The following is a 15831-nucleotide window of genomic DNA, read 5'->3' as shown; positions in this document are numbered from 1 at the left end:
GCACTTCTGCTATCATCCCAATGTCATATACATTTCACATGAAGAAAACATTTTAACACTTTATTCTTGTTTAAACAAAAATATCCAAATACATAAGGGATTGGTGGAAAGTTACATGTTAAGAAGAAATGGGATGGGACAAACAGACCTGAAACACTTACCCTTCTAAACAAAACCAGTTAAAATCAGTTACCTCAACTGGCTGACAGGGCCTCGTTGGCTAGCAGCCTGGGAAGCAGAGCCTCACCTGGCTGGACAAGGAAGAGTCTCCATCACTCCAGTGGGGGCTCCATTATGTATCCATTTTCAGTAGATAAGTAGCCATCAGCTGACTGTATGGATTCTTGGTCCAGGAACATATCCTGACTGGTTTCCTCCAATGCTCCTCCCATCCCATTGTCCTGCCCTCTCTCCTCCCGTTTTTCTCCACCCCGCTCAGCCCTCTCACGCTTGTGCTCACGATCACGATCTCTATCTCGATCCCTATCACGACGACGTTCTCTATCACGTTCCCTGTCTCTGTCTTTGTCACGATGACCACGCCGACGGTCCCTCTCTCTCTCCCGATCCCTCTCCCTCTCTCTCCCTTTCTCTTCTCCTTCAGGCTTCACCTCTACCCCATCTATACCTATCTCGCCAAGAGTAGCCTCATCAGGCTGGGCCTCTCCCACTTCTGGCAACTCCTCCTTCTTTTCTCTATCTCGGTCCCGATCTCGCTTGCGGTCTCTAGAACGACTCCGACGCTTGCGTTCCCGGTCTTTATCCTTGCTTCGTTCCCGGCTACGTTTCCGCTCCTCTTTCTCTCGACTCCGTGTTCGCCTCCTGCGTTCTCGGGATCGGCTGCGACGGCGTTCCCGCTCCTTGTCCCGGTCTCGGCTGCGGTCTCGGCGATCACGTTCACGTTCACGGTCCCTATCCCTGAGAGAACCAAAGTAAAATAAGCATCAAAGAATTAGAATGAATGTCTGAGCATACAGCATCAGCAATGCAATCTAGTTTTTTCATTAAGAAAAAGTAAAGTTTCCATTATGATCAACAGACTTCAAATGTAATCACAAAGATACTGTCTAAGAACCTTAAAAAATACTATCCAATTTGTACATGATGTAATTTTTTAACCAAATAAAAGACTTTTTGCTCCAATTAAGAATCTTCAAATTTTAAATATCAGATTATTTTTTTCTATCGGCTTTGTGGATCCTCTAACATGCAACCGGAATTACATAAAAATTTGAAAAAGAAGAGTTATTTTTTATCTTGCCTTTATTATTTTTATAAATAACTAAAGGCGGTGAACATACCTAATACTTTCCTTCTATTTTCCACACAACCCTAACAAAATGGATTGGCCCAACCCTGAGACAGTGACTGGCCCAAAGTCACCTAGCCAGCTTCCATGCCTATGGTAGGGCTACAACACAATTTCCTGCTTTCTAACCTGGTACCTTAACCATTACACCAAACAGACTCTTTTTTTTCTGTTGCTTCCACAAGGAAACACAGTTAACACTCTTAAAATCAGAAATAATGGCAGAAACACCATCCTATTTTATCCCAATACATTCTGACTTACCGTTCATCATACCGAGAAGTGTCATCTCGACCTGAATGTCTTATATTTACATCAGCACCTCCTCGTCGAGTACCACCGAGACCGCCACCTACAAATGAAAAGAAAATACAAGTTGTTTCCAGTTGTATTTTCTCTTTGGAAGCTGCCCTCTTTGGAATTTGACAGAATTAGTAGAAAACATATTCTCATGCAGGAGTCCTTACTCAGTTTAGTCTTATCAGAAATTTAAATTTAACCTACTCAAAGTATCTGAAATATATATACAATAGAAATAATTAATCTTGGAAAAAGAAAAAGTTAAGAAAAGGGAATCCTGTTTAATACAAGAGAATCAAGAGGAAAATGTTTTATTAATAATGGTTAACATTTGATGCTAAGCCATAATGAAGTTTGGTTTTGCTTAGTATGAAATGCCAGCCAACTCATGGCTTGGGGTAAGTAAAAGCCAGAGTATTTCAATTTATTCAACAAAGCACAGTTCAAATTATGGCTTAATAATGTATGAATGCATCACAAAGTACCTTAATTAGCTTAACAAAAGCCTATTTAGAACACATCATTTACTTGGGTTGAATCTGCTGATAATTCTATGCAAGTTTTCTTTTTAGAAAAAAATACTAACTTCCTTGCCCTTCATTGTACTGAACTTTATTTACCACTTTTCTAAACTTGCTCCACCTTTAGTAAATGTGAACAACTTAATGTGGGAGGCTAAAGTGCACATAGTACTCCAGTACATTATTCAGAACTTTAAAAAAGATGGCATTTAGAACCAATTACAGTGTGGTTTTGATATGCTTTTCCACATGCTTACCAAGTCTACGTGGGCGCCATCCCTTCACCGTCCGTCCTCTCTCTACATCCACCAGCACTCGCCTGCCATCAATTTTTTTCCCATCGGCGTGCTTGTATGCCGCTGCAATAGATTAGGAGGAATATCCAGGGGAAAGGGAACGGCAAATGGAATTGCCATTATCTACAGTGCACATAAACAAGCCCACCCTCCCCCAAAACTCATATGAAAAGGATCCAGAGAGGCAACTCCTATGGCCCCAATGATTCCTTGGATAAGGGATTGCTTCACACCTGCTTTGGGAAATCTTGTCTAAAGTTTCTAGGAGGAAACCTAAATAGAGTGCTTGCTGGGAACAAAATCTACATTACTGCAGAATAACGGAAGCAGCGAGCACATCTCAAAAGTAACCTAGCCACATCAGCTATAAATCCTTCAGATTGTGAAGCCAGCCCAGTTCCATCCCATAATGCAACCCCCCTCCTCCCCCAGCCTCTACTGCTGCTGCAAAAAAAGAAATGTTATTGACCAGTCAAGACATTCACATTATATTCATCATTTACCCAGAGGGGAAAAGTCTGGGTAAAAACAATTCCTTCATCCAGTCTTTCCAGCTCACTTTAGGGTGAGCCAGGATCTACTGTTCTTCTAATAGTATCCTCAACCAGCCAGTCCCAAAAAACCTAGGCCAAATCCCTCACTCAAAGCGAGAGCTTCTGTGGCTAAACTAAGCAACAGCTTAAGGAAAAGTGGATGTGAAAAGAGAAACAGAATTTTTTTCTATGTTACAGAGGTAGTGGAAGGTTTGACTGGAAAAAAAAATATGCACCAAAAAATTAAGAGTAAGAATCCTCTACAGGAACTGGCTGGTACCCTCCCTTAAGAGATCCAACCCACTTTATCCTTCTATACCACCCTTGTTACTATCACCCAGTTGCAAATCTCTAGGATATTTTTTAGGGAAGGGGAATATCCTGAAGCAACTTGCTAAAGGAAGGGTAGGGTGAGTACAACTAATATGTAATAAGGAAATAAAAGCATTTACCTGGAGAAACTACTTACAAAACCATTGCAACTTTTAACTCCTCAAACTCACTGCATCGGGCTGCTAGCGCTGGGGCCCGAGGCGCAGCTCCCCCCTGCCCGGGCGCCCCCGGCTGGGGCGGTATTTTGGGTTTTGCATTTTAGCTGCTGAGCCGACCTTCCCTGCCTTACCTGTCTCAGCAGCAGAAGTCGGACACTCAGATTCCCACCCCTGCCAGCCCCTGCCCAATTCCCCCATTCTCAATCCATTTCCCCAAACTAGGTAAAATCTTTTAAGAGCTTAGGCACATTTCATCCTTTAGGAGTCCTCACAAGCCTTGGGAGTCTCACCCTTCACTTCCAAACCTACTGAAGCCATTTATATGTGGCAATGAATCGTAAGTGCGACAAAAGGCGCACAATTAATAAAGTGCTAGATAAAAGTAAATATCCAACCCAGGCATTCAGAAATATTTCTTTTTAAGGAAAAAAAAAAGCTTTCAACTTCAGATAATTAAGAAAACGTACCAATAATGTTTGGCTACCAAACTACTTGTAGCCTTGAGAAATAACCATGATTCTTTAACTTTTTTTTGGTGGGGGATATTTATTAGAATGTAATAGCTTAATTAAAATGTCTGACACTAGAAAGGAAACAGTCCTTGCACAAAATTACAAAGGAAATATTTCTGGTTGGGCTTAAAAACTCATAAATTTTTAAAAATAATAAGGTTTTAAAAATATTGAAGGAAAATGAACTCATGGGGACAAACGAAATACCAGGGAATCTCTTTCCTTTGATGTGTGCACATAGAAATAATGCAGAGATGCTCTTCCCCATTTCCTCTTGGGAATGGCAGTTCTCAAAGAAATGGATTCTAGTGTACAGACTTGCAGTCAGAAAAAATACTACTTCAGAAAAATATTGAAAAGCTAATAGTATTGGGCAAAAGACTTTATGCAAATAAATACTAACTCTAACTTCTTACCACTTTTCATCTTGTCTAGTTTACTCAGACAAGCTTTGATGAGAGATGCATTTCCCAAAAGTCGGCCACCCTCCCTCCTCATAAAAAAAAAAAAAGAGAGAGAAGTTTGAAACATGGGACTTGACTGAATTGTCATCGTCAAACTGTTTCACATTATTAAGTGGTCATTCTGCGTTTTGAAGATGCTCATCAAGCTGAGAATCAGTCAGTCATGTTTGATGTTGGACACGATGACACACCATCATCTGTTACAAATAAAGTTAAATTCATGGCTCCTCTCCAGATAAGGTAGCCAGTAGACCAGAGTCACTAATCCACCACCATTTTATTGTAGAAAGGAGATGAAGCTGGGCCTTTTCCAATGAAGAGGTCAATCCGAGGCAAGATGAATTGCAGCATGCTTACCTGAAACCACCCTCTGTACTGAATCTTACCTTATAGAACATTTTACATAAAGCAGAACAGGCCTATCATAAAAACCTCCTCTGATTTTTTCAGAGCTTCAAAGATTTCTGATGGGATATGAACAATGTGGAATGAAGGGGGCAACTAATCAAAACCTATTCTTTGATTTATATACAATTAGGGCCGAAAAGTTATTTTCAAAGCCCTTATATTCTACTAATGGCAGTAAATGTACAACTCTAAGCTTCTGAATACCAAATTGGAGCCTCAAATTACTGCCTTATCTAAGAGGTTGGCCATCTGACTTCCAAAAGATGAGATGAAACATTCACTTTTAACACAGAAATCCCATCCTCAAAAGAGAAATTCTTGTAATTCTTCCAATTTCCATGTTTATATGTAAGTATCAAGGGGGGAGATAACAAGGGAACAGACATTTGATTTACACTTCTTTCAGGTATTTTATTGGAAGGCATATTTAATGAAAACAAATAAATATGCAAGAAGTACATGTTTTTTAGGGAGATTGTTACATGACAATTCACATATTTTTCAGAATTAGCATAGCTGGTTATCTGGTCTGAATAAGCAAAATTATAGAACTGAAAGGTTCCATGAGGACTTAGTTTTTAGATAGTTCCTCAAAGAACAAATGTAAACTGATCACATTAAATGATTTACAGCTCAATTTAAAATCACAAATAGCTGTGGTTTTTTTTTTTTTTTCCTAGTGTGGGACTCAAGGATAAAACTTAAAATTACTCTCTGGACTCAGGGGCCAGCAACTAATTTTAATGGAAATTGTTTGTACTGTTTAATTATCTTAACAACTAAACAGTATCCTAATATAAAACTAAAATGAAGAATGTTTGTCAGTCTTTAGAATTCACCATTTTGTCTTGTCCTTGCTTTGGTCAGTTTTTCCAAATAGTTCCCAACTATAAGGATTAGAATCATTCCCAAAGAGAATACTCTGGAAATAATAAAAATTGTCCAGAAGACTTAAGGCTGGGAAAGACATTTCTAGATACAGTTTTGACTTGGAAAAGGTAAGCTGATAATGGCCCCATTTAATTTCTACATTTTAAAATCTTTACAACTACAAATTCAGGGAGGCAAAATAAGTCCTGAATGTTAGCCATGAGCTTTTTTAACATTCCTAGCTGTAGCCTCCTTCAGGCAGAATGAAAAGCTCTGAATACTACACAATTGAAAGAGCTAAGCTAAAGAAGCCAGACAGAAAAAAAAGATACAAGAAAAAACAGCAAGAAATGTGTGTTGTGTCTGAAATGCCCTCTCTACCATTAACCAGGAACCCAGCAACAGCAGTATAGTTGCCTGCTTTCATGTGGAAACCCTTATTTAAGGGAACAATGAGTTAGAATCTCTGTTGAGACAGACATCCCAACCATGTCCCTCTTAAAGGTTCATTATGGTCTTGGCAAGCCATACCAGGGGTAGCTAAAAAAAATCCACTTACTTAGCTTTGTGCCCCAAGTTAGACTAAAAGTACAATTGCCCATTAATTTACTAGCTAAAAGAAGAGCTCAAATATCCTCAGTGTTGCTTCAAATCAACTGAAAGTTCAGGACACATGCAAAAATATGCACTCCCTCCTAAGAAACACATTATTAGCTAATTAGTTTGTCTATCCCAAGTTTAACCAAAAAATAGGCTGTATCTGTACTAACTAAAATATCTGCATTATTCTACACAAAGGTAATGATTTTCCTAAAAACGGAATCCAAGGGATGAAACATGCAACTAGACTTTCTAATATCTCATATGCAAATAATTTAGCAACTATAAAGAATGTTTTGATGATTTAAATGTAACTTTAACATTTAAATTCAAGAACATATTCTAGGAACATGTTCATTGAAGCTAGGTATTATAAAGAGTATAAATAAATACTCATAGATGGCTGCCAACTTCCATTTAAATTAATCTCTCCCTTCAAACTCAGCTATTATTAGCTATTCCTCCCAATTAGTGTTATTATAAGAGCAAAATTAACAGCAAGATGCACAAACTCTATAGTTTTGCCTTGTTTTTAAAATGACAGTGAAAGATTTTTGTTTTGTGCAAGTAGTACAACCCAAGAAAGTATTATTGTATGTTAACCCAAGAAAGCACTATAGAAATTGTGCAAATGGTGCTGCTTTTTTCTACGGACATAATCCTTAGTGACTTTGATGAGGTAATTAATCATGTTAAATTACAGTACTACTGTCACATACTTTATGCGCTTTGGAGTAATTACCAACATTTTAGTTTTGTCTTGGTTTACCCAGTCAGATAGGAACTCTGTTTATTTTGTGGTCCTTACATTAGAACATTGCCATACATTTGGGTTTACATAATTTAATATAGACATAAACCAATTGGAATTTGTGATTAAGAGGTAATATTTATTTTGGATTAGGCAATATGAAATATATCTGTAACTCAGTTTCATATGCCACAAAAAAAGCATTTTGATTTCTTTGAAACAGATTCTGCCTATTTCTCTCCTCAGTCCATAGATTATAAAGACTATAAAATGGCAAATGTGTGACTTAAGGAAGGAGAATTCACTCAGGATATTTGAGCTATATTAGAAATGGCTGGCCTGTTGCTCCCTCCCTCTTTTAATCCAGGCTGAAAAATATACAACTAACATTAGACCACGAGGAACCTATTTCTTTTTCTCCTTCTACACAGCAAGAGAGTTGTACAGAACCCAAAAGAGAAATAGATTCCTTCCTTCCCTCCACCCCCACCTAAACCATATTATCTAGCATCTGCCTTTGACCTGGCTTGTGTATAGAAGTGTGTTGGGTACTGAGGTTCTTACCAATTATACAAACCCTTATACCAACCATACAATGAGATGTTGTAAAGGGGAAGCATAAGGATCAGCTGCAAGCCAGCAGTGGCAATAGCCATCAGAAAGGTGGCTGCAGTGACAATAAGAACACAGAATTAATACAACCCGCTCACAACAGCCTCTCAACAAAAGCATCTTTTGAAAACACAACTTCAGGTCAAAGTTACATTTGCTTCAGAAGAAGAACTTCTTCATAGCATTCACTCTCCCTCTTTAAAAATTAAAAAAAAAACATAAAAGAATGGGCAACAGTTCAGAATGCAGGGGACCCATAATGCAAGCAGTAACTCTAGACTGCTCCAAAAGATGTTGGCATGACTAGCTGCCCACCCTTAGTTTACAGGGATCCATCCCAAAACATAGGAATTTAGGAAATAAGGAGAGGAACTGTTGCCTGTTACTTTAGCACACATTAAATTTGCGGCACCCTAGCTACGTTAATTTGATTTTCCAAAACTAGATAAAGAATAAAAGGAATGCTCCCGAGAGAAACATCTGACCTACAATAAGAGAGATCCAATACAGTATTATCCAAAAATTATGAAATCTGTTGAGAAGGGGATAAAAACTTCCTTCTTTCCTTTTAGACTACTTTGTTGATCTGATTATGAAGATCCCTTGAAAAACTATCTGAATGACATTAACGGAACTTGGGTGCTCGCCAAACCAAACTAGGCTCCCCCACTCTGAACTTACCTGTCGGGGGGGGGGGGGAACCCAGGCCCTCAAATAACTTAAGGGCTTAAAATAGTTGTTTAAAAAAACACATGCTTTTATAATAATTTAGTTTAAAATATGCATATAGAAAAGGTTAAAATCATCCCATAAAAGGACTTACAGTGCATGTCACGTTCATGTTCATATTCAATGAAGGCGTAGCCACGTGGCTTGCCAGAATGCTTATTGTATACCATGTAGATCTAGAAAGGAATTAAGCAGACACATAAGCTCAATGTAGCCCATATGCAGCAGTCTTATTTCCTTTAACCTGAAGGTCATATTGGGCTTCCACTGGTTCATTGAAAATTATACCAACATAAGGGGTACTTGTTATACATCCATTATTTACATTTTGATGTTTTGCAGGGTTCTGTAGCAGCGAAGTGCTACAAAGTGTTTTTGAAGGGTCTGAAGATAATATTAAAAGAGGCAAATCAAATACTTTAGATGTCTTTTTAGAATATTGAGTTTGTATACACATTTTACAACCATTTTGCCTCTCAGCCATTCAGTTTAAAAAAAAATCCATCCAACCTGCAGTTTTTACATCTGTTTGACATCTTCTATTAATCTCCATTTGAGTTCCAAAAAATACCACTTTGAAGAATCCCATCATTTATGAGATTACCAATCAAATGGAAAAAGAGCATCCTTTTATGCTGTTCTTGTTTTCATATTTATTATTGTTGTTATTCTTGTTATTATTATTATTTTGATTTACCTGAGTAAGCATTTCCACAGGAAGATTCCTTATGACATATGGTTGTCTCTCTTTTGTTTATGTTGTCTGATCAGTCACTATGATTGCAACTATAAAACTTCAGTTGGTATTGCCTTTGCAAATTTTAGATTCTTGAGATAAGGACTTAAAAACTATATTATATCATCTTAGTTTACATTTCTTCTGAAAATCTTTAAGTATATTTTTATGTGAAAACTACCATATTAAAAAAAACTTAAATTCCTTCCCTTAGAGAGCAAAAACAGGAATGTTAAATGGTAATATTATCTTAATCTAGAGTAGACTATGAGTACAAAAGATGCTCAGGTTAGGGCACCCCTCCTTCCATTGTGAAGATATATGTCTTCCAGAACACTGATCTAAACTACTCACTCTTTTGATGGGTCCATAGACTTCAAACTCTCGCCTCAATTTGGACTCTGTTGTATCATAATTCTGGAAAATAAGTAGGAAGAGCAGAGATAAAATTTATGGAAAACTAAAGATACCTCTCTCTAGGATTATTAATGAAGTTACCAAATCAATAGCCTCAATAGCCCTTGTGAACAACATTGTCAGTTTATATAATAAACTGAATGTAGGACAAACCTCAGTATTATATTTTCTAACAACTGGAATAGAAAAAAGCCCCTCTTTACCCCAGAAATTATTTCCCCCACCACTGCCACCAAATTTTTTGGGGGGAAAGTTGACAAATTTGGGGATGGAATTTGGAAAGTAAGAAGATTAAGCTTATCTGTCCTTGACCAATGTCAGCTGCACTGGCTTCCAAATGGTGACAAAACAACTGACCAATCCCCAATTTCCAGCAAGCTATCCACTAGATTGCATGGTACTGGGAGTAACAGCATCTGGATCACCAAGAATGTAAGCAGCAACTTGCTTATATGCATTTTAATCAAAGCACTGACAGAAAGAAAAATAAATAACTTACAACTCTGGCCACAAAAAGTGTCTTGAAGGCATCTCCTTGCGCATTGGGATCATTATGTGGATCCCCTAAATGAAAAGATAATGAATCAAATTAGAGGAGAAATGAGAAAAATATACTTCTTCTATTTTACCCTTTTTCCCACAAGTGCCAGGCTTCATCTTCAATTAAAGGGGCTACTATTAGCTTTAAGTTGATAATAAATAGTAGTCATTCTTTTTCACATCTTTCTATTATGCCTCACTTACACATCTTCAATTCACTTTCAACTTCCTGCTGTCGGCGTTCAATCTTCTCTCGCCTCTGCAATGAAAGGGACCAAGGAAACGTAAGGAATGCTTATCTTGTTTTTCAGTGTATCCTCATGAAAGACAATTGTATGAATCCTTCAAGGGTCAACTGTTCAACATCCTTCTACTTAATTCTATTTTCAGACCCTGTATCAAAGCAAATATTGATGTACTTTACATTTAACTTTGTGCTATACATACCTTCCGTTCCATCCGTTCCTCCCGTGTCTCTGCACGTGTAGGTGGGGGAGCATCACGTGGATCCTAAAAGAGAAGCTCTTTTGTAATAACTCTGAATATTTAATTAAAAGACAAGATGTTGAGGAAGTAATTGCTACAGCAGCCATTCTGATTCCACAAGCATTTAGCCAATATTCAAGTAAGTAGCAATAAGCCAAAGATAATCAAGATTAATATTATTGGACTTACCTCAAACTCACGGATGTAGGGAGCAATACCACTGTATGGCTGATTATGATGTTTTTCATGGGGCAATTTTTCCAGAGGAGGCAAATAAGGTATAGGATCACGGGGCGCAAATAGTGCTAACAAATTTGGGGGCAGGAACTGCGTCATCTTGAAACACCTATCATGTAAGAAGAAAAAAATTCAGAAAATCTGAAAAAAGAATAACGGTAACTAATCTATGGATCAACATGGAAGCCAAGCCCCTCCCCCAGATTTTTATATATAAAAACATCTGCCTGTAACAAGGTAAAAACTGTCAACTTAGTTGACATATTTTGAGGGATATCTCCAGTTTGAACTTTGTTGTTACTATCACAGATGATATCATGAAAGTTATGTTTTTCAAACTGGCAAAAACTGTTTTTCTTCAGCATATATACTACATTATATACTATTCATATCTCTATAAAAGAGATCCCAGAAGGATGGTGCAAATCAGATTGCCCTCTACAGTGCAATCGGACAGCTTTTAAAAAGTGGGCTTCCCTCCTACAATCATAACTGGTAGAAGCCATTATACCACCTCAGTATTCAAGCTCTGGTTCCACGTCATGGGCTAACTCGTCTCTGCTGAACCCTCCTTTCTTGCTCGCGATCGACCAGCAGCGATAACCGGGGGGGGGGAGGGGATGTCAAACCCACGACATCTCCTGCTGCAAGAGGGTAGCTTGAGCTTTGGAACTCAACAGCGCGTGCTTCTGATTGTTGCAGCTGCTGCGGCTGTTATCCCAGCAGCCCCTTGGACCTCTCTTGCTCTAACCTGCGCGCGCAAAGACGTCTCTCTCTCTCTCTCTCCCCCCCCCCTTTAACCCACAACCTCGTCTCATCCCCTCTGCCTCTCTTCTGTAGCAGGCCTTCCCCCGCTCCTCAGACGTTGCGCAAAATCACGGCCCTCAGATCTCTCTCTATCGGCAACAACCGCCACCCCCCTTTCTCTATCTGCAACAACCGCCACCCCCCCCCAAGCATTATCCATTCCGCATGAATGAGCCAGAAAACGGCCGCATCCCGGTTCTCACGAAACAATGCTCTGCACGCGCTTCCCGGACGTACTTTGGGTCTCACTAGCCGTCGTGACCCTCGACGATCTCCGTCCGCTGTTCGGCGCCTCCCGCCGCCTCAGGCTTGGCCTACTGGGCGCACACTCTGCGCATGCTTGGACCGACCCCATCACCACCCTTGAATCCTTACGCGTCGGTTCTTGATTCGTTGCCGTCTCCTGATCAATCCGCGCAAGGTTTTCTTTTTTTCTTTTTTTTAATTGGGCGGTTGGGGAGAAAGTAGTTTTTCTTAGTACACTATATTGGTCTATAGAGGTATACATGTACACTACTCAGTGGTGACAAAGATTGATCCGAGGTGTCAGAATTGGGCACTGATTCAGTGATGGCAACGGGAAATTCCGTGTGACTTTCCCGAGGTTTGATTTGTTGCTTGCAGCCAAATCAATAAAACCCCTTTTACTGATTATTATTGGGGTTTTTTTTTACAAAAAAGGTATGCTGTTCCCAGAGGAAAGCTAAATTACTAAATTACCTTATTAACAGTGCTAGCTAAAATGCTATAGAAGTATGAATCTGCGGTAGTATTTCTGCAATAAGAGATAATAAAAGAATGGAAAGCCTCATCTGACCCGATGTTTTGGATCCCGGATTCCCAGCCAGTTACGGGAGGTTGCCTTGGATTGTTCCACGTTAAGGTTTAGGTTTAAAGGCTTGCCAGTTTTTGCAGTGATGTATTTACGAGCATGTATATCTACCGGTTGTTGGCTTATTCTTTGCTCCCTTGTGGAAGACTCTGGAATAGCATTATTCCTGACTTCCGTAGTTTTGTGTGAATTAACTTAAGTGATTTAACTGAATTAAATGGCTTATACAGGGAGAGCTCAATTATGGTTATTGTTAGTGGCAGCATCGGTTACCTTTGTTCAAGGAAGAAACCAAATCAATTTTGCCTTGAATAACAGGATTTGAGGGAGCACTGAGAGGGGCAAATGTCTGCCATTTCCCCATCAGATTACTATAGTATGAGGAAGTAGTAGGGGCTAGTCGTTTGTGTCAAGACAGTATTATACAGTATAGCAAAATGTTTTTCAATCTCCCTCTTGCCTATGAAACGTGGAGTGAGGAACATTAAAAGTTGGTACTTAACTAATGTGGAATAATAATGAACAATCACTAAAATAATGATGTGTCTGCATAATTACTGGAATAATGCTGCATTAGTAGTATGTGACTAACCTAATAATGCACATTGCACTTGGATACAATGTATGTAGCAAACTCTCCATTGTATACCCGTGAGAAACGGATCTAATGTATCACAATGTGTATTGCAATGTGTAGTCCTTTTTTCCTGAGAAAGGGAAAGTATAAAACTGAAGTCTGAACCTGCCCTCAGGGTTCAGAATTGCTTGTTGCTATAGCTTCTGAACCTGTGCAATAAATCTCTCCGCTAAACCCTCTGGAATTCATAAGAGTCCTTTAGTATTCCACAAGATTTATGGCAACTCCGCTGGGACTTTTAGGAAGAGGCTGTTGACCTTCCAGACGGACTGCCCTGGTGGGTAGCCCCTCTCCTAACGATGACTCTTCCAAGCCAGCTCCGTGGCCTTTGTCTATGGGGAGACCTCGACGGGAAGGGAGGGGAACTCACCCGCCAGCAAAGCAGTCCAGTCAAGGATCCACTGAGGGTAGCAGACGGGTCTTTAATCTGCAGAAGGGTCTGGAACGCCTGCAGGCAAGTATTGTAAAAGGGGATACCTGATCCCATTTGGATCAGAAGAGGGGACTGATCACCCCCTAGAAGACAAGGCGGAGTCCTTAAGTCTTCAATAGGTAGGACAGTGTGGGTGGTTAAACCATCGCATTTCCTGAAGAGTGACCGTTGGAATGTCCGGCACTCCAGGTGGGTTAGGGAGAAATGGGAGGGAACCAGACTAAGAAGGGCGTTGGTCAGATGCCGCTTCAGTGTATGTTAGGAAATTTCAAAAAGGGTTTTTCTAGGGATTATGGGGATCCACGACCAAATCCAGCCATGTTAAAAAAATTCTGTGAATCTGAATGGACCACCTTTGGCATAGGGTGGCCCAAAGAGGGATTGGTGAATCCCGAACTCGTGGCACGGGTTCATCAAATTGTGACTAGAAGTGGTCATTGGGACCAATATCCCTATAGTGGCAGATCAATATTGGAGAAAAGCCTCGATGGTTAGCAAAGTGTCAGATAGAATATGCTAAAATATATTTGGCAAACCAAAAAGTCAAACCTCAGACAAAAGCTAAGATTTTGAGCCAGGAAGAAAGGGAGGAAGTTGCCAGGCCCCCTCCCTATGTTCCTAGAAGAGAAGAAAGGGGGATATATCAGCAAATTCCACCCCCTCCCATTGAAAGAAATGAAGTTCACCTTCAACTAGAAGCCGGTGTGAAAAGAAAGATAAAAAAAAGATAAAACCGTTCAGAAGAAAGACCAGGACTTAGATAGCGATGACAGCAAAATATCAGTTTCTAGTCGAACTAGAAGTAAAACGGGGGTCAAAACAGAAGAAATGATAGCCCCTCTAAGAGAAGTTTTGGTCCCTGGACCAAACAACACCAATATTCCAATGCTCCAGTATGTTCCCTTTATAACCATTGATCTACTCAATTGGCGTCAGCAATATGGACCATTTTCAGAAAAACCTCAAGAAATAATAGACCTATTCTCCACCATTATTCAGATGCATAACCCCACATGGGATGATATGCAACAACTTATTTCTACTTTACTGGATATGGAGGGGAGAGAGATATAGGTTAGGGAAACTAAAAGTACTTGCTCGCCGACACCCCGATGGGGGAGCGAATTATCAGGCAAACAGAGATATCGAAGCAGTAGAAGAAAGACCAGACTGGAATGCTAACGATGGACAACACCAAACTTTGTTGCAGAATTATCGGCTTTTGTGTTTAGAAGCCCTGAGAGAAGCTGCAATTTGTCCAGTTAATTATGCTGCAGTAACTAGTATTTGGCAAGATGAAAATGAGTCACCAACCGTTTTTCTCAGCCGACTGATAGAAGCTTATAAAGTAAACACAGGTCTTTATATGGAGGTGGCACAAAATTGCCCACTCCTAATTGAAAGATTTATCACCCAAAGTGCCCCAGACATAAAGAAAAAATTACAATGCACAGAAGGGACATTAGGGAAAAATATAGCAGAGATCATAGATAGCTCAGAAAGTGTTCCATAACCGTGAAAAGGAAGAAGAGCATAAGTCAGATCAGAAAGAGAAAAAGAAGGTTGAAATGTTAGCAGTGGCCTTGGGGGGGACGCGTATTGGACCCAACCAATGTGCCGTCTGTAAACGGGAAGGACATTGGCAAAAGGAGTGCCCCCAGAGGAATGGCCAACCTAGAGGACAATCTCGCCAGTATAGAAGAGGACGAGGAAGAGGATTTAGAGGGACTTTCCAAGGAAGCTTCAGGGGAAGAGGGCGTCCAGCCTATCCCAGTCAGACGGAAAAAAGAGAAGAAAACATGATTGGCTTAGCCGACATGGAATGGGGAGACTGAAGAGGACCGGGCTCTATGGTCCCACCCACCCCCCCGGAGCCCATTGTTAAAATACGGGTGGGAGGATAGATTGTCCAATGTTAGTTGACATGAGAGCCACCAGATCAGTCCTGAATAAATCTATTGGCAAGCCATCAAACCAGATCATCCAAATTCAGGGAGTATCCGGAGAAACTCAATTGTGACCACTCCTGGAACCCCTAAGATGCCAAGTGGGACAAGGAATCATTAAACATCAATTTTTATATATCCCAGACTGTCCGGTCCCATTATTGGGAAGAGATTTGCTTAATAAGTTAAAAGCAACTGTTTCCTTTGATAATGGGATGCAATTAATTCAAGTGCACCACCCAGTGGAAGAAATATGGCGCTTGATGATAATGACAGAAGAACAAGTAGGAGGTACTAAGTGGCAGCAATTTAATGTCCCACTGGATTTGCAAAATATGCCACGCCCGTTATAGTGGAACTAAAA

The 15831-nt window shown here is 39.9% G+C and overlaps 1 protein-coding gene across 2 annotated transcripts; it reads right to left on the bottom strand.

The window, feature by feature from the left end:
* Positions 1-46: 46 nt before the first annotated feature.
* Positions 47-12011, bottom strand: SNRNP70 (small nuclear ribonucleoprotein U1 subunit 70). Of its 2 annotated transcripts, none has more exons than XM_039360230.1 (10): positions 11857-12011; positions 10765-10921; positions 10537-10599; positions 10294-10348; positions 10049-10113; positions 9487-9549; positions 8491-8572; positions 2388-2489; positions 1574-1661; positions 47-918 (listed from the first exon to the last, which is right to left on the bottom strand). In XM_039360230.1, exons 2-10 carry the CDS (start codon positions 10909-10911, stop codon positions 273-275), a joined length of 1311 nt encoding a protein of 436 aa, XP_039216164.1. In that variant the 5' UTR covers positions 10912-10921; positions 11857-12011; the 3' UTR covers positions 47-272. The 2 variants fall into 2 exon arrangements, with proteins under 2 accessions (XP_039216164.1, XP_039216165.1); XM_039360231.1 differs by lacking the exon at positions 11857-12011 and adding an exon at positions 11327-11476.
* Between the last annotated feature and the right edge of the window lie 3820 nt (positions 12012-15831).

Source organism: Crotalus tigris, unplaced genomic scaffold, assembly GCF_016545835.1.
Source record: "Crotalus tigris isolate CLP2741 ecotype Arizona unplaced genomic scaffold, ASM1654583v1 scf7180000019161.1078591, whole genome shotgun sequence".
Classification (NCBI taxonomy): domain Eukaryota; kingdom Metazoa; phylum Chordata; class Lepidosauria; order Squamata; family Viperidae; genus Crotalus; species Crotalus tigris.
The sequence above is the reverse complement of the archived record's forward strand: the minus strand, read 5'-3'. Positions and strand labels throughout refer to the sequence as shown.

Coding starts and splice junctions, on each gene's coding strand:
- SNRNP70 (XM_039360230.1), bottom strand. CDS start 10,911: ATGACGCAGTTCCTGCCCCCAAATTTGTTAGCACTATTTGCGCCCCGT. Junction 10,114..10,293: donor TGAAAGTGAATTGAAGATGT/GTAAGTGAGGCA, acceptor CTTTTCATTTAG/GGGATCCACATAATGATCCC. Junction 8,573..9,486: donor TCTATGGACCCATCAAAAGA/GTGAGTAGTTTA, acceptor ATTCCTTTCTAG/ATCTACATGGTATACAATAA.